Source organism: Elaeis guineensis, chromosome 5 (genome assembly GCF_000442705.2).
Source record: "Elaeis guineensis isolate ETL-2024a chromosome 5, EG11, whole genome shotgun sequence".
NCBI lineage: Eukaryota > Viridiplantae > Streptophyta > Magnoliopsida > Arecales > Arecaceae > Elaeis > Elaeis guineensis.
Genome location: NC_025997.2, coordinates 118,315,526 through 118,334,277, shown reverse-complemented (window position 1 = coordinate 118,334,277; position 18,752 = coordinate 118,315,526). Strand labels below are relative to the sequence as shown.

The 18,752-nt window shown below is 37.8% G+C and overlaps 1 protein-coding gene across 2 annotated transcripts; it reads right to left on the bottom strand.

Annotated features, from left to right (window-relative positions):
- Window positions 1-10,911: 10,911 nt before the first annotated feature.
- Window positions 10,912-18,030, bottom strand: LOC105045480 (pentatricopeptide repeat-containing protein At1g80270, mitochondrial). Of its 2 annotated transcripts, XM_019850404.3 has the most exons (4): window positions 17,876-18,030; window positions 16,741-16,802; window positions 16,202-16,603; window positions 10,912-12,283 (listed from the first exon to the last, which is right to left on the bottom strand). In XM_019850404.3, the coding sequence occupies exons 2-4, from the start codon at window positions 16,741-16,743 to the stop codon at window positions 11,036-11,038; spliced, it is 1,653 nt and encodes a 550-aa protein (XP_019705963.1). In that variant the 5' UTR covers window positions 16,744-16,802; window positions 17,876-18,030; the 3' UTR covers window positions 10,912-11,035. The 2 variants fall into 2 exon arrangements, with proteins under 2 accessions (XP_019705963.1, XP_010922078.1); XM_010923776.2 differs by having other exon boundaries at window positions 16,202-16,802.
- Window positions 18,031-18,752: the final 722 nt, after the last annotated feature.

The following is an 18,752-nucleotide window of genomic DNA, read 5'->3' as shown; positions in this document are numbered from 1 at the left end:
CTGTGTCTCTATACAGTAGATTAGAGATCCATCTATCTCAAAGAAAATAATTTGTACGTCAGTCTATCTGGATCTGTCACCGTCCTCATGATGATCCTATGATCGGGAGCCTTTAGGGATTAAATATATATCTCTAATTCTCAACACTTTGAGAGTATATATCAAAACTAATTTTATGAACGATTCAAAGACATATTATACTTGAATGAAAAAGAATTTATCTTTTTATTGATCATATCAATATATTAAGTGTAAAATTATGTCCTAGATTAATTACAATGTGTCAGTCATATTGACCTCTAGGACATACATCTAACAGTCCGAGCATCAGGGGAGCTTGATGAGCCTCTTCATGTTCGAACACGAGGAGAGCACGACGAGCATCTCCTTATCCAAGCACGAGGGGAGCACGACAAGTTCTCCTCATTTGAGTACAGGGAGATCATGATGAGCTTTTCTTCATCCGAGCACGAGGAGAGGATGATAAGTCTCTCCTATCCAAGCACGAAGAGAGTGTAGGTCGATCCTAGCCCATTGGATAGGGTGCATAAAAGGGGACTTGAAGCTCCTTATGCGAGACATGAGTCGAGCCAAAGTTGAACTTCTCCTTATCCGAGCATGAGAAGAGAATAGGCTGACCTTCGCTTGTTAGATTGGATGCCCAAAAAGAGACCCCCAAGCTCCTCATGCGAGACATGAGTTGAGTCAAAGTTGAACCTCTCCTTGTCCGAGCATAAGGAGAGAATAGGCTGATCTTGGCCCATTAGATAGGTTGCCTAAAAGGAGACCCCCAAGCTCCTCGTGCGAGATGCAAGTTGAGCCAAAGTTAAATCTCTCATCATCCATGTATGAGGAGAAAGTAGGCCAATCTTGGCTCATTGAAGAACCTAAAATAGGGGCCTCCAGGCTCCTCGCATAAGATGTGGATTGAGCTGAAGATGAAACCCTCCTCGTCTGGGTATGAGGAGAGCATCGACCAACCAGGAGAGAAGGTCGGGCATGAATAAAGATAGCAACTATGCCAAAATATGAAATATGATTAGAAGAAAATAAAAGATAATTGTTTATTAATAAAGGCCCGATCACAAAAGATGGGTCGCCTAATCCCAAAAATCTACTTGGATAGTCTCCGAGCAAGATTTATAAAAAGTGATCAAAAACAAGACCTTGAGAAGCCTAAGCATCAATAGCAAGGAGGGGCTCCTCGTGAGGAGTGGCAGAGCTCAAAACTAGCATAGGCTCCTCATTGATGGCTACAATGGCTAGGACTTGACCAGTGACCTCGGTGATTTCTTCGGCCTTGGCTCCCTTTGCACCTTCTTCCTCAGCCATTGGGGCCTCCTCATCGGCATCCAATGCCCAAGATCGAGCTTGAAAAATAGGCTTTGGATCTTGACTTAGCAGTCTACCATTCCCTCCAAATAAGACTCAGCGATGAATTCGGCCAAAGTCTCTTGATGCTCGACCAAGGTGTGATACTCCTCAACCACCTTCTTCTTCGTTGCCTCGAGCTCCACCTTCTACTAGGACTCGATAGTGCAAAGAGCCTCGATCATCCTAGCCTTAGCTTGGGTAGTTATGTTCTCGACTGCCTTTACCTTGGACTTCAAGATGGTCCGAGCTTTCCCCTTGACCTCCAACGCCTCGGCTGCCTTCTCCTCGGAGACCTGAGCTCTCACCTCGGCCTCATTCATAGCCAGCTCGGACATCTTTAGTACCTCGATAAAGTATTTGAGGTGGTGAATTTGCTAAAACAAGAAGTATTAGTATGCAAAATGGTGAGTCTAGATGAGGAAAGAGATTGAGACCAACTTATATAGAGGATCAAGTCGTAAGAGTCTCCGATGCGAAACCTGGGGCTCTCGGCCTTCATGAGCCCCATGTCGGTCGGAAGAATTGCTGCTCGAAGCAGATCCTAAGTGACTTTGTAATCTTTAAGACCTGATCTTGAGCCTTGGGACCCTGCCCTATCTTTGCAGGGGCCAATTGAGATACCAGTGTCGACAAATCGGCCTAATGGAGAATGCAATGTGATGAACTTCAAGGCCTTGCCTCACCTTAGGGAGTAAAAGATGAAGTTGCCTGTGCCTGAGATCACATTCTCAGTGCAACCACCTGAAGAGTGCTGATGACCTGGACCTCAAAAGAAGAGATCCCCTTCCTCGACACCATGCTTTGGCCCGAGGCATGGGAGGAGTCCGCAGCCGGCTACACTAGAACAGCCTCAGATCGGCCCTGCTTGGGCATCAGAAATTGGATAAAACTTCTATAATCGGGCCGACCATAGAAGAAATTATGGTCAGACTGTCATCATCTGCCACATGCATATATTGGGACATCCATCAAAAAAAGATGGTTATGTGATGTTTATCTAAACTGTTCAAATATCCCTAAGATTTATCCATTCTTTTTTTCTTAGTATTTTAACACGCACGCATAAATATGTGCAGCCACCCATCTTTTGATGGACGTTTCCGAAACATACCCGACCATAAGTCCTTTTATGGTTGGTCCGACTATAGAAGTTTTATCCTCAGAAGCTTGGCTGCTGCCTTCTTTCTCTTCTGGGCCACGCACCGAACTAACTCCAACTCTTCGGGCCTTATTTTTGAAAAAGAAAACCAAGGTAGAAGGGTTAGAACTCTGAGAATATGATAAAACTAAAATAAACCACAATTGGAGATTACCACGAGGATCGGTGGGGCTCAAGATGACATTGAAGAGATTTTTCTCAGAAAGGAGCTCCCAAATATTCGGAGCAGCATGCCCAAGAATGAGCTTCAAGGGCTTCTCTTCAGTATCAGATTACTCTGGAGCTCAGTTCAATGATATCTGGGGCCGACCCCATGAGGTATGGAACCCCAATGACTGTTCGGTCGATATGAAAAAAATGCCCATTCCATCTATCAATGAGGGAAGGAATACCTTAAATGAGATGACATTTCATCCGAGGCAAGACATACCACCACTCGATCTTCCTAGGGTGCTCCTTAAAGGTAAAACATGCCCGAAAGAGATAGATGGTGGGCTCGACCTTCAAGAAGGAAGCAATGAGAGAAGGCTATGATCAGCCACCACGAGTTTGGTGCTATCGAGCATGAGATAACACAAAAGAGCCTAAAGAGATCTATGATGAAGTTATGGAAGGGCAACCCTGACCCTAAAAGATCTCTTATAGAGTCCATTGGCTGATGCAAGAGAGAAAATGTGGGGTCAATTGACCCCACATATATATATATACTGGACTACTAGTAGCAAAAGCCATATTAACTAATATAAAAAGTCAAAATTGATCTCACTAATTTTATGAATTGACTTTATATCTCATATAAAATTTTAAAAAAATAAAGGATAAAAAAGATCACATTAAAAGAGTAATTATGACCTATATTCTCTCTCTTTGATGACTTACATGTCGTATCTCTTTCTTCTTCTCTCATTCTCTCATACTATTTTGATCTCTCTCTCTCCTTTTTTTTTATTAATTACTTCTTTACTTATCTTTTAATATCACATCCCAATCCCATCCATCCATCTCTTATACTTAAATCTCATATCAATTTATTTTTTATATTCTAAAAGGATCACATCAAAAGATGAAAAGAATAATTATAATCTATATTCTCTCTCTCTTTAATGACTGACATATCCCATCTCTCTCTTCCTCTCTCATGCCATTTTGATATATCTCTCCGCTCTCTCATTCTTTCTCTTTCTTTATTAATTACTTCTCTATTTATCTTTTAATATCTCACTCTAATTCTATGATCTTTATTCATCCATCTCTAATATTTAAACCCTATAATAATTTATTTTTTATATTTTAATCAATCTAAATGTAATAGAAAACTATACGTTATTCTTATCCTCTTCTCAATCTGAATTAGGTATATCTCTTTTGGCTTATTTTTTTTGTAACATCTTTTTAGTTTTTTCTATCTTCTCTTTTTTCACTTATATCAAATATATATGATTAAAATAATTTTTAGTTTATTATTATAATTTGAATATTTAATAATATCTAAAATTTTGCTATGATACTCTTTTATAATATTTTATTATTAAAGATATTTAAGATATTACATATTATCATTTTTATATATTTTATTATTTTAAAAAATATTTTATTATTTTTTCTTTCTTCTTTCTTCCTCTGCAACTCCTCCATTTATTTTATTGTATTGACCCCACAAAGTAAACTTTCTGGATTTGCTATTGATAGAGTCCCATCCGACCTGGGGGGGTCAGATATCCTATTGTTTGGATAGGCAAGCTCCAACTGAAACTTTGGAGGAATTTGAAACTAGAGGCACATGACCTCCAGGGCCTCATGAGCAAGCATAGATGCTACAAGGAAAGGGCCATAGGTTGGCCCCCCTCCACCTCTGAACCATCCAAGAAGGGACCCTGGCCTCGAGGTGAAGGTTTGGGTCACTCAATTGGTCTCGGCTCGTAGACAGCTATCCGCCAAGGCATTGGATTGGCTCATCCTAAGCTAGAATGCCCTATGGCGGACACCAAAAAAGAAAAAAAAAAAAACTAAAAGGTTAGATCTCGAAGCTAACCTATATCAAGAAAGGCCAAGGAAGGGACTGATTGAATAGCTCGAGTGATAAACCTCAGGTTTTTGAACTCATGAAGCTTAGTACTGATGAAAGTCTTACCGAAGCGGCCGAAGATGATCACCGAAGAGATGCTAGAAATTGCCAGAATAGAACACATCCCATCCCCCTATGATAAAAGTGAAAGTGAGAGGGGGGGATGATGGCTATTTATAAGTGCTCAGACGGCTCCGTTCAGACGACGATTAGTCTAGTCATCATAGGATGCTCACTAAGTGGCAACATCAGATTGGGAGAACCGACCTCCCACGATCACTAACACTAATAGCCTGTATTGGAAGGCCAATCGCTTAAATGAGCAAGATCAGGACAAACGGCATGCTCACAGCGCTCCAGTTCACCCATCAAGACCCATTTATTATGGATAGCTTGACTCCAACCACTACTTCGCATCGGTCATCGGCATTTACACTCTTCACCTAACCTCCACAAGAGCTAAGACTCAAAAGTGAGGGGCAAGTGATATGACTTCACCATCTTGACCTCCATCAAAGAGTTCTTGGGATCTACCAATACGTGCTCGATCTCGGCCTTGGTGGGCCTAACCTTCTCAGCCGATCCGACCTCCTTGGTCTTAGCCGACTTGGCCTCCTCGATTGGCTTGATCTTCTTAGCCGATCTGACCTCCTTGATCTTAGCTGATCTAGCCTCCTTGACCAATGCCGAGGGGTCCAATCTAAATTGGTCAACTGCTGATTTTGGAAAACAATCATATTCCTTAGATTGCAGTAAACTAGATAAAATATCTATAACCGTATAGTAAATGAACCGTATGATAGCTAGGCAACAGCTTATCCGCTTCGCATCCAAAATGAGGAGAGCGATCTCTAGCCACACGATTAATGTAGACCTTTCAGTAACGACTGCTGCGCTCCATAAAAAAGGCCACTACTCTATAAATAGACGAGATGGAGGAGCCTAAGTAAGTCTCGAGTCCATATCAAAAACTCTCTTCTCACTCTCTTTCTCTCCCTTTGTTCTTCGATAATCTACTAACTTAAGCGTCAGAGGGTCTCCATCAAAAATATTTCTAGCTAGAAAATTTGTTTGTGGGACCAACTTCATCTGTCCAAGGAGTCATCCGTCTTGACTCATGACAACTAGGCCGACTTCAACATCATGTCAGAGATCGGCAGCAACAATTGAAACATATCAAACATATATTGATGCCGGTAACTCTTTTGGGCCCCTAGATTGAAAAACAAAGGTCACATGTAGTCTTCAAATGGTGGGTTTCAAATGTGCAAAGCCTTGGGTGCCCCTGGCCTTCAAACAACGGGCACCCCTAGTCTTGAAATGGTAGGCACAGTAGTGTTTAAAACAATGGTTACTCTTTGGTTTTAAAAGAGAGAATGCCTATAAAAAAAGGTAGGCACAATAGCGCTTTCAACATCTTGATTTTGGTGTTCAAAACATGATGGGCGCTATAGGGTAAGATCCAACTCTCTTGAAATTGTATTGACACAGCCAAACCTCAAATTAATATGTTAGGATAGGTCTAAAACCTAGACTTGAAGCCTGTTGTTGGGTCATACCACCTCAACTGATGTCCTCAGAACTCATGCTCAGAAGTTCTTAGATCGACAAGAATACTGATGTAAGCCTCTATTGTGGACGTCATCAAGATCTCATCAGAAAGCCGACCTCATCAGAAGGCCGAGCTAATCAGAAGGCCAACCTCATCAGGACGTCGAGCTCACCAGAAGGCTGATCTCGTTAGAAAGCAACCTTATCAGAAGGCCAAGCTCATCAAAAGGCTGACCCTTGTTGAAGATTGAGCTCATCAAAAGGCTGAGCTCCTTAGGCCATTAGCCTATTCAGTTATATAGATAACTAGCTGAAATCTTCTAGTAAACTTCTGAAGTATGGTCAGGTGGCTGTAACAAACACCCATGACTAACAACCTACTGGCACAGACTTAACAGCCTATAGGCTAGGGGCGTAACAAACTCTAGCACTTTTTTTCAAAAAGGTAACAAGGAAGGAAAAAAAAGAGGAGGAGAAAAAGAAAGCTCTGGTAAGCCAATCCATGTTACACCAAGCTCCCATACTTTTTCTCATTTGTGCTCAAGCTCTGATTAACTTAAGTATCGAGGGTCCCCCACCGGAGGCCCCACCTTCAACATGCAAGGACTTTTTTTGCAGGTCCGTCTTAGCATCCCGACGTCCCAATGTCCAGATCTCCCTCCTCTTTCGACCACTTCAGCATCCCCGGAGTTTTGCAGCAATAAAGCCTATTCAATTAAGTTTAAAAATTACTTTGAAAAGTCAATTAGTGATGTTTAGAGGTTAATCTAGCTCAATAATGACTTTGCATGTGACTCATTATAGGTCAAAATAAATGTAAGGATCAAGAATATTGTGTGCATATTATGTCTTAGTTATGTATCTCAAAATATGTATAGATATATGACTTGGTCCCCAACTCATCCGAGAGCTTGTGAGGTTCTCTCCATCAGAAAATCTTGGAGTTGAAATTAGAAAACCAAGATGCTACTCGACGACAGCGAGGAGTCGCAGGCTTCGTTTTATTATTGCAGGTTGTTGCAGATTTATTCAATAAGCTAACAGAAAAGATCCTGATTCAACGGACTGATTGGAGAAATCCTAGACGGCATCAATGGCTTCATCTTTATGTAAGTTCTATTATCCTATAAATTTCTAATACTAACTACTACAAAGCATAACAACAAAATTGTGGTTACTGTAAAAGAGCTAATACAACCTTAATACTCGAAACTTATTGCATCAAAAATAAAAAAAAGAACTTTCATACTTGGAAACAAGGATCTCTGTAGACAAATTCTTAACCAAGAAAAGAACCCCTACCTCCATCATTGTGCGCTGCTTGTTTTGAAAGACCTGAGCATTTTTCTCCAACCACAAGCACCATAAACATTCAGAAAAGACATCTATGCCTGCCTTGAAGCTTCATTTAAAGTTAATTGAGCCAAGCTTGAGCTTGTTTCTCAGGCATGAAATTAATCATGAACCAAGCCTGAAAACCCCTTTTGATCATGCTCAGCTAAACTTTGTGCAGATTCAGAGAGGGTGAGAAAAACTATAAGATAGCACAGACGTTCAGTTGACATTGTTGATGACAACATTATTCCCAGGACTCTTACAGCAAACAATGATGGTGCAAAAAAAGAAAAAAAAGAAAGAAATCTTGGGTTCTCCACTCACCAAATTGAATGAAGGAATTCAGAAAAAATTAAACTTCAAAACCTAACCAGAAACTGGACTCCACGACTAAAAGGAGGCGTGGACCATGCGCATTCTTAATTCCCAATATCTATCATTCCCCTTATTCTTTCTCCTCCACAGCGCCCTTCTCTTACAACATCGTTACTTCTCATCCATCTTTATCCACAACTCTAGCTTAACTAGTCTGTCCCCCCAGAACCATCCCACAAAAACTTCTATAACTCCATGTCCCCTTTATCAAATCCTAGAGATCCAACTTCTCTACCACCATATCATTCTTAACAAATCTCTCACTAGATAGTTCTCATGCTCATGTATTCATTTTCTCATTATTCCTATGATTAATACATATGTTGATCTTATGACTATGCAGCATTGCATCTTTATGATGTTGCTTAAAAACTTGTGAAGAAAAGAACAGAGTGATGGTGATAATGAATGACAAGATAGAAGCAAAACATGATTATGTGATAAGCATCGACATTCATTATTGTGTTGCACGAAAAGGCTCTCATAAAGGGAAAAACAAGTATAGGGACAATTTATCCCACTGATAAATGTGAAGGGAGTTCAGTTTTGATTCAAACAGAGTTTTACCCTGAAATAGTGCGAATTATGTATAGCCATTTCTTTAGCAGTACTGTCTCTCTCAAGAAAAAGAAAATCTTTAGCCATATCATGCAAATAGCAAAATCTATGAATGACCAAATCAATTCTTTTATGCCATCACCTAGTAAAACTTATATGTACATAGCAGATATAAGACATCCAAGGGCATCTATCATCACCAGCCATATCATGAAAATATCGCGGCATATGAATGATCAAATTGATCACCTATCATCATGATTATCTACCAAATTTTATGATGTTCACGTAGATGCATAATTATGCAGGGGATTTCTCACATGCATTCTGGCTATCTCTTGTTCATCGTCATGGGGACAAACCCCAGACCCAATGTGTACCATCGCAAATGCCCAGCACATACTAGACATGCTCACACAATTACAAAAATAAACAGCATATCTTTGAGTAACTCGATTCAGAAACATATTACGAGAACCTATATGAGTATGTATTTAGTCTCACATTAACTATGCACTTAGAAGGTATTGAATATTATAGAAAATAAAGAAATCTCAAGAATACATTCCCATAAATTTTTTTTTTGGGCAACATCCTCGGTTTACAAATAGTATCTAAATGGATTCGGTCCATGATCTACGTGGACTAAAGAATACTGTTGTATAGTCCCATTTTTAGCTGACCACGGTTGATATGGTGCGTGTGGTCAGACAAAAACCTTTTGGATACTGGACACTATTGTTTGTCTATAAAAGCATAATTTGCTTTGTGCTTCCATCATGATCAGTGGATCCAAAAAAGTGAAACCAAAAACTATAGAACCCCTTGGCCACAATGGATGATATATCTTGAATCAAATATTTAGTTATTATTTTTATAGCTAAAAGTATGACTGTTAATAATTAAATATAATTTTTTTAGACAAAATTAAAATATCAACATCAATATTGAATGTCCATTCAAAAAAAAAAAAAAATTGAGCCAAGAAAGTCAGCATTTTTAAAGTATGAATTTACAAATAATAATTTAAAAAATAAATTTAATGCACTTGAGAATATTATATAGAAATTTCCACCAAAATAGTTAATGAATGCTTAAATATATTAGTGAGATAAGGTTATTGATATGAACAAGGAGAAAAAATTTTAAATAAGGTTCATTCAATTAATTGAATAGGCGTTTTGGGTGGAGCAGCGGTTTTATATAGATGAGGTTTTTGAGTCATGCCAGCTTAAGTCTGTGTCAGTTTGAGTCTAATTTTTGTGGACCCAAATAGCTCAAGATATTATACTTATTGGATTTAGAATTTAGAAAATATCAAAAAGAGAAATTTTTTTGTATACCACCTGCGGTATAGAAAATCTGGCGTGAAGCACATCGTTTCGTTCTATCAGAACACTTAGTCACCGTTTTGCAACGCACATTTAATGTTTGCAGTTTTATTTTTTCTTTTAAAATTTTGAATGACGAAAATACTTCTTTCCTTCGAAAAAAAATTATGACACCCTGTGCAGATATTATAACATCCTACAATGAAATTATGACTTCCTGCACATGATGTCATAATTTTTTCGCAGGATGTCGTAAAAAAAAAAAGATATTTTTGCTATTAAAAAATTATCCCTCTTCATGTTATTCTGCAAAAAAATTATGATATTATGTACAGATAGTCATAATTTCATCGCAGAATACCATAACATCTGCATAGGGTGTTATAATTTTTTTTTTAAAAAAATATTTTCATTATTTAAAATTTTAAATGAAAAAATAAAATTATGAATATTAAATGTATGTTGAAAAATCATGACTACATGCTCCAATAAAATGAAGGTGCACTCCACGTTGGATTTTCTACACCACACATGATGCACAAAGAATTTCTCATGCCAAATAAGAAGGCAACCCTTCCAAATCAGGCCTAATGTTTGACCCCAACACAACCCACGGATCTCCAAACATGGCTGGTGCCGGGTCTAATCGGATTGGGACCGGGTAGGGTCACCGGTCACCCGGCCCATCTACAACCGTAACTCTTGATTAGCTTGTAGAAGATGATCATTTAAGTGTGGCGGCATATGACAGAATTTGAAGAAAAAGATAAAAGAGACAGCATGGTGCTACCAGGTAGCATCTGAGATTTTAACCATAGGAACAATTTATGCATATATCAAACATCCAAATGGGTACATTGCTAAATGCACTAAACACAATCTTAAAGTTCATTGGAACATCAAATGTCATCTGGTACAAAAGCCTGTGAAAATGTTATATCATTCCGTGCGTAAGACCCTATCAAGGATATTTGACAAAATGCTTTTCATTGTACTAAAGAAGGCAGTTGTTCAAGAGTGTTTCATCATACAAGACAATTTACGTCCTTTTTAGCACCAGAAGTTAGAAAGTTCTACTTAAATTCCTCAAAATTCCATGCCATGAGTACACTCTTAGGCACAATTTGTCACAATCAAGCTGAAGTTAGTGAAGCAAAGAAACATTATAAACTTATAATCATATGGGGACCTCTTTAAAATGCAGAATCTTTTTCCAGTGCACAAAGAAATGGGTAAGACTCAAGAAAATAACACATCATCATAAACGATCAAACAATACATCATTTATCAATCAAGCAGTTCTGAAATATTTGTCTTTCTGAAAGCATCAACAGCTGCCAGTTGTGCTGCCACCTGCTTGTTGGGGAATACATTATCAGCTTTCATCCTCTCCCTAAACCCATAAGCTGGAGTTCTGGCATTTATGTAGGCCTGAAGCAACAATCTATACTGGGTCATCCTTGCGGCGTACCCAGTCTGTTTCAAGTAGTGAAATATCTTTTCGGCATTATGGATGTCACCCCTCTTTGCGTACTGGTCCAAAATAGCCATGTATGAGCTATAGAGAGGCCTAATCTGATTCAGTTGAGCTGCCTTCTGTAATATTGAGTCAGCTTTTGCCACCTCACCAGCCTCTACGTAAAGCTTCACAAGTGCATCCCATGTCAAAGGACCAATCCTGCAGCCATCATCTGACATCCTCTTGGCTAAATCCTTTCCCTTGGACAGAAGTTTATGGTTTGCATATACCTTTAGCAAAGCATTGTAATACTTTGAAGAGAGCTTCTTCCATGTCTTCAACAAGTTCTCAAAGACTTTCTCTGCATCTTCAACATGCCCAACCTTCCCCCAAGCTTCAATGGCAGCTAAGCACTCATCAACACGGGGACCAGCCTCGCAGACTTTCCAGATCCTCCCCACATCTTCTGCTTTGCCCAGAGCAGCATAAAGAGGAAGAAGAGCCTTGCAAGCATTGCGGTTCTCCTTAATGTCGTCACCCTCCATCTTCTTCAGTGTTGCTTCTGCTTTGTCATTCAACCCTCCAAAGATGTAGTGATTAGCAATCATAGCTTGGGTTGATAAATCGGGCTCCATTCCATCAGCCTTCATCCTCTCCACAATTTGTTCCATTCCTGTTATGTCATTTGTACGGCCTTTCGTGTCCATCAAGAGCTTATACGTAAAAGGAGATGGTTTGATATTTTCTTTTTCCATCATCATAAGAACATCAGCTATCTTCTTTCGGTCAACTCTTGCATATAGCAAGATCAGTTGGTTGCAAGAGAAGGTTGTAATTGGCAAACCATGGTCTTTCATTTTGTTGAACACTTCCTCTGATTTCTTGACATTGCCAGTAGATACACAATTGGCTAGAAAAGTTCTGTAGATAATCTCACCTCTGAAGGATTCTGGAATCATGTTGATGTACTTCTCAGCTTTCTGAAGACCATGTACTTTAGCAACCAGATCTAGATGTGAAGCATAATCTCGTTCTACAAAATTGAGATGCTTACTTGCTTCCAGCCACTCCACAAACTGCAAAATAATGTGAAAAGGACCTGTTTTAAGCTAGGAGTAATAATATGCAACTGACAGAAAAACAAAAAATATTGCACCACATATCAATAACATCAAACCATATAAACTGTAGAAAGTAATTGTACATGATAATTTTCCAAGTTGGATTTCAGGATCGATGAAGATAAAGAGTTATAACGATAAGAGATTGATAGCTTGGTGGTTCAACGACATATACCCCAGTATGCTTGACAATGCACAAACTTCCAGAAGAATGCAAAAAGAAATTACAGAAAATTGTTTACGACCTCACTACACACCACTGCTTGATCAGCCTTTATGGGAATAAAATAGAAATAGTGGATACATCCTGGAAATCACAAGTAGTTCCAGCAATATTTTTGAAAGGCAGGATCTATGCTATCTCAGTGGATGGCTGAGACTGAACCTAGATCTCAGTTTATATCAGCCAATGTGCAAGGTAAAACAATTTGGAAGGAACTAAGACTTTCCAAGATCTTGGCTGATATTTTTTTAGGACAGAGAATTTTGAAATCAGAGCCAACATAATGCAAAAAAAAAAAAAAAAAGACTAGCAATAATATTAAAGCGTTGGTTTTGAAATATATATGTTAAAAATCTATTAAGTTAAGAGACATTGAAAAATATTGGCCAATACGTTCATACTATACCAATATCTTGGGATTCATCAGTTTATATTGGCCAAAATATTAGGGGCCAATATTTTTATGTCGCATTAGGGGCCTACCAAAACTGATACAACCCTAAAATTTACTGAGAACTTTAGAGTTCCAGAAGGGGACTTTGGTTAAATCCATTAAATAGCCAAAAGCAAACATAAACTATGATCAACCCTCAAAAGAGAGAAAAGGAAATAAGAAATGGTGGCAGAATGACTTTTAATGAAGGTAGCATAAATTATATGCTGATTCAAGGTGGAAGAGGAAACAGTGGTCCAGGAGAAAAAAACAGGGTTCTTATTAAAAAAAAATAATAAAACAACAGCACTTGCTTGCCTGCATTGGGTGATGAGAATTGAAATAAAACTGGGGGAAAAAAACCCGCAATATGTCAAGCGAAGCTATATCATTCTTATTTATGTTTAGGTCTAGTGACATCAAAAACTTTTCTGAAAATAAAAATTACTAGGCCATATACTAGAGAATGGTAGATGCTATTGTTGAAGTTGAGCAAATCTAGGAAGCACAGGTGATGCAACCATCTGCCAGGCACTTGGGTTTTGCCAACTGTGGCCCCTAAATAGGACCAGAAAATATAAATACAAGCCTTCTATTTGCTAGTTACACCAAGCAGCCCACTTAGGAGTTAGGATAATATTATAATTTGTTAAGGACTCATGCTGAGATATCAGGAACATGCCGATCAAGTAGAGACAGTTTAGTTTGCATAATATGAGATTTATCATGTTTAGAAGGACAGTTATTATAAATTTACCATGAAAAAAATTTGAAAATTCATTATTTTTAAAAATTGAATTTTCCATTCCCTCCTAATCTTACAAAGTAGGTGGCTGATCCTATGTCGTGGAAGCAAATATGAATTTATGAATTTAAATTTGAAAAAGAGTTCATTCATGTTTCTATGCCCTTCTTCATCTACTACTAGTATTTATTTCTTTCCTCTAATTTCCTTTTCACCTCTATTACTTGATTCCTGCATTAATCTGTAGATCTGGACCCATATGTGATCATAGCTGATCAATAACATTGCAGAGAACAGGAAAAAAGAGACCCTGTCTCATCTTCCTTAATCCCTTTATAGATCCAGCTTTTACTCGTTAAATCCTCACCCTCCAACATTACTTCACTTCATTTTTATTTTTTACTTCAGATTTCATAATAGTGTTTAATTACATGTTGTCTTTTTAACATATTTCCTCTTCAGCCAAAAACACTGATAAATCATGTTGGCTATTATACTTGACATCTCTATTAAAGGAAAATGCCATCTATCTATAATGAGCGACCACAGGGTATACAATTAGATCCTTGTTTGCAGAGATGAGACTTCTACTATTGCAGATAACCGAACCTATCTTATAGATACGAAGATAGAGCAAGAAGTATATGCAAGTATGGGCTATTATTTACGCACGTCGATTAAGCCAATCACTATTAATTCATCACTCCTTATTCAATATTACATACCAGGGCTTATATTATGGCACAACCTTAGTCGATGGAAGAAAGGAGAGGGTAACAAGTAAAAAAGCAAAGTAAGACTTGTTCAAGGACATAGACTGGCTTTGTTGGATAGCTGAGCACGATCTAGGGAGTGATGAAAGAGTTCAACTCTGGGCAACCAAGTGCTACATCTGAAGTTCATTAAATGCCTAGATTTTTCTTCCCTTTACTCTTTGTTCTGTTCCACTGCATCACAGGACAGCAAGCTTAACAGTACTGCAAACCAAAGGTTTTGCAAAAGCTTTAGCTCCTTCTCTCCTATGTGAATAGGGTTATAGTTCGAACAACCTTTGAAGACCTCAAAGTAAGTAGAAATTTATGATTAATTTCAAGAAAAGGAAATGATTTATATCAGGTGCTGAAGTTGGATTAACAGAAAAGCCGCACTTCTTCTTCTAGCAGTAACAGTCCTCATAATGCCAAACAAGTCTTCCCCTTTCCTTTGCCTTGCATTTCTTACAAAATGCCACAAGACAAACCATCAATGATAAAACTTGTACCATTGAAAATATATGCACATTTTACTTTAGAGATCAGAAACAGATATTGAATATGATCATTTTGGGGTATGCCATTCTCATTCAAATCTTATTTGATAATCTTTTTCTTTATGCTAATTCATAACCTTACTACTGAAGCAAATCAAGAATATTACTCAATCACTTTGAAATTAATTGCATAAGCCAAACCAAATCACTTTAAATTAAAATACTTTGCCAGACTCCCAAGATAGTTAGTCAATCAGCTGCAAACACGATGTTTGGCTTGGGTTTTCTTCTGTTAATTTCGTTTAGTAAATTATTGCTACATTAAAGAACAAGATAATTTTATCAACAGGTCATACTGGATCAAATCTAAAAATTTAAAATAGGAAATGCATCTCTGAAAAAAATTGCATAGGAAGGACCTAGGAAGACATCCCTTCTCATTTAAACAATGGATGATTGTTCAGTACACCCTCTCATGCATATTATACATTTTATCTAACGGCCAAAGTACAGAGTAAAGAAATCTATCCAGTTGTTAAAGAAATATATTAAGCTTTTGAGAAAGAGGAAAAGAAGTATGATAGCTTGAAAAAGTAGAAAGAGAGTGCTGCCACCAGCATGGTAGTCTAATGGTGACAAAGTTGGGCAGAGGTTTCAAAGGAGAAAAAAATAATAGTTATGTTGATGAGGGAAGGTGTTTGATCTCTGATAAAAAGTTGCAGTAGAGAGATCCTACCATATAGTTAGTGGCAGGACTCTGATCTATAAGGTTTAGAATACGAAATTTGCTCTCATAGGTTTAAACAAGGGAACAGGAAGAAGAGATGCAAGAGCATCTCTTATTAATTTCTTAAGCTTCGTCATCTGAGATCCAGAAAAAATAGCAGCATACAGGTTTCCTAGTTCTGCAAGTTATTTTTTTTTTCCTCACTTATAATTGTTCGTGCATAGCTGTCTATATGTATAGATGAAATAAAAAAAATTATCACAACTACATCAAACAAAAATTGTAAGAGCAAACAAGCATCATCTGATAATTTATATTTTTTGATACCAAACATAGCAGCAAAATACACTTGAAGAAATATGCAATGACATGTACAATTAAATAAGAATAACCAGCGAGCAGAATGACAGATAATTCTCATGCCATGGAGTAATCATGTACTCAATACATCTAAAATCATACATGTCAGAATCTTAGCTAAGAAAGAAGCAAGCACCTGCAAGGCCTTCTGATAAAACCTTCTTTTTCGAAGATTCCACAGAGTGAAGGAGATCTCATCCCGTCCCAAAGAATTACCTTCTTGTACCCATTTATTAAGAGCAGCAGTAACAGAATGTCGTGGAGCTTCCATTACAACCTTGAAAAGTGGAGACATGAGGCTCTTTCTTCTGGGTTCCTTTTCACCATTTGATTGTGTTTCGCTGTCTGACAAGCCAAGGGAACTATCAGCAACTTCTGCTGAATGTACTTCTGACTCATCTCTTGAGATTTCTTGTTCAGAGATAAACTCATCATCATCATCCTTGTTCCCCATAGTGCCAATTTTATTAGTTTCTGTAGGCGAATCTAGATCAGAAAAACCATCATCCACTTCACTGTCACTGGTCCTGGCTCCAGCCTGTGAAGAGAAGTTACTGATCCCCAGAGAAGGCATTGCAGAAAAAGGTGGTGCATAGGAAAAAATCTTTGGTAAAACAGAGAATTCACCAATATTGCTATTTAACTCATAACCCCAGTGCTCATGGTTCAAGTTACCATGCAGTATGTCTGACTTAGCACAGGAAGCTCGAGCAACCATACTGTAGGGAAAATGGTACCTGAAAATGTTAAGGAGAGTTTCATCAAAAAGAAAAAAAAGTGTACAGCATAAGCTTCACATAGCATTGATGTGCCATGTGGAAACAGAACAATTATCTAAAGCAATCATTCGTGCAACCATGCATATTCAGAAAATGGATAAGAATAAAGCAACAAGTAAGGAACAGCAATTGAAGCGACAATCATTTCAAAATAGACCCTGAGATAACGGGCAAGAGGTGATTTGTTTTCCCAAATATGGGTTTGACGGAAATCTACCAGTCCCTGCTGTTGAGTTGTTAGCATGAGATTAAAGGGGGAAAAAAAAAGAATTCGGTAGACACACACTACTATGTAGTCATTAGTGCTCTCTCATCCATCAAATCCATCAGCGTGCAGCCTCACCAAGAAGTTATCACTTTTACATAGTCAGTAATATTGGCCATAGGCATCAAGCAAATTCTCATTCTGGAGTACCAACTTACTGATCATGTTTATAAATTATCAAAGAAGAAACAATTCAGAGGGAAAAATCACAAAGAAAAGTTCAAAGAAAATTCAGTAGACCACATGATATTCCTTCATTTATAATATCAAAATCGATTTTTTTCCCCTTTTTAATTTAATAGTCCGATACAAAACAATGAACAAGAAATTAACAAGCAAACTAATGAACTGCAAAACTCATGGATCTCATATGCTGTTCCTACCTCTCTCTAATCACATAAAACTAAAACAAGCAAGTTATTTCGCAACAAAAAGAACCATTATAATTACAAAAACATGAACAACACACAGTGCTAAACTTCAGATAAACGTAAAACCCACCCATTAAAAGTCACGAATCATGAATTTAGCACGCAATGAGGAACAAAAACAACTTCCACACAAAATATAGGCGGAACTAAACGCACGCATCAAAGCTGCTCTCACTAGAGGGTTAAAAAAAAAGTTGAAATAAAAGGCAGAACGATCTAAAATCCAGTAAAATTAGTTCAAAAACATCGCAATAAACGATTCAAAAACGCTACTTTTGAATCACGTCCAGAAGAGGTATTAGCAGAACAGAGAAATGGGAAGGGGAGAGGATCACCTCCAAGGGTTTGAAGCTCTTCGAAGCGCCCACATCGCAGCTACTATTAAAAACCCTAACTCGAGATTGATGCGAATCGGAACCCTAAAACCCCTTATAACCATAAACCCTTTTCGTCATGAGAGACCGCGAGGAGGGAGAAATATTTCAACACGTGTTGGAACCATAAGCGTTGCAAAAATGGCGTTGGCTAGAGGCGAAGCACAAACTATAGCCCATAGATAGAGCAAGAGGCTGGGTTTGACGCCCAACCCAATCGCCAGGGCAAAAATCTGTCCATCGACACGCCTCCAAGGTTGAAACTTTTTCCTATTTTAACAAAATTACATTTTAATTAAAGATGGCAATCGAGGCAAGTCGGACCAAATGCAGGTTACATTGGATGCAAATTAGGTTAAAAATCTATTAATCTGAACTTAATTTATTTATCAAAAATTTAAAGTCGAATTTATCCATTTTATTAAAGGGATAACTCAACTCATCTAATTCAATTTAGTTAAATGAGCTAAGCATTGCCTCCACTAATTTTAATCCCTTCAAATTTTTATGTATAATATTAAACTTCAAATTTTAAAAAAATTATAATTAACCTTATAGACTCAATTTACTATTGCAAGCATAGAATGGAGCCAAGTTCCAAGAGTTACAAAAAAGCTTCGGACTCATGTAATTCATGAGTTAAGAAGGGGAGTTGAACTCTAAGACCTCGATTCATTTGTTGCTCCTCTTTAGCTTGATAGTAGAGATAGTGATTGTCAATTACTTGGGCCAGGTTAGCCAAAATTCTGAATTTATCAAAAGCTTGATCTAAAATTTCTAAAAAATAGATCTACCTAGATGTTAAAAAATAAATGGAAAAGATTCAAACATCCTCACA

What these genes read in the sequence shown, in the direction of transcription:
- LOC105045480 (XM_010923776.2), bottom strand. Translation starts at nt 17,979, where the DNA reads ATGGTTATAAGGGGTTTTAGGGTTCCGATTCGCATCAATCTCGAGTTA. An exon ending in AGAGCTTCAAACCCTTGGAG is followed by an intron (nt 16,803 to 17,875) that starts GTGATCCTCTCC and finishes TAACATTTTCAG; the next exon opens with GTACCATTTTCCCTACAGTA. An exon ending in TTTATCAGAAGGCCTTGCAG is followed by an intron (nt 12,284 to 16,201) that starts GTGCTTGCTTCT and finishes ATTATTTTGCAG; the next exon opens with TTTGTGGAGTGGCTGGAAGC.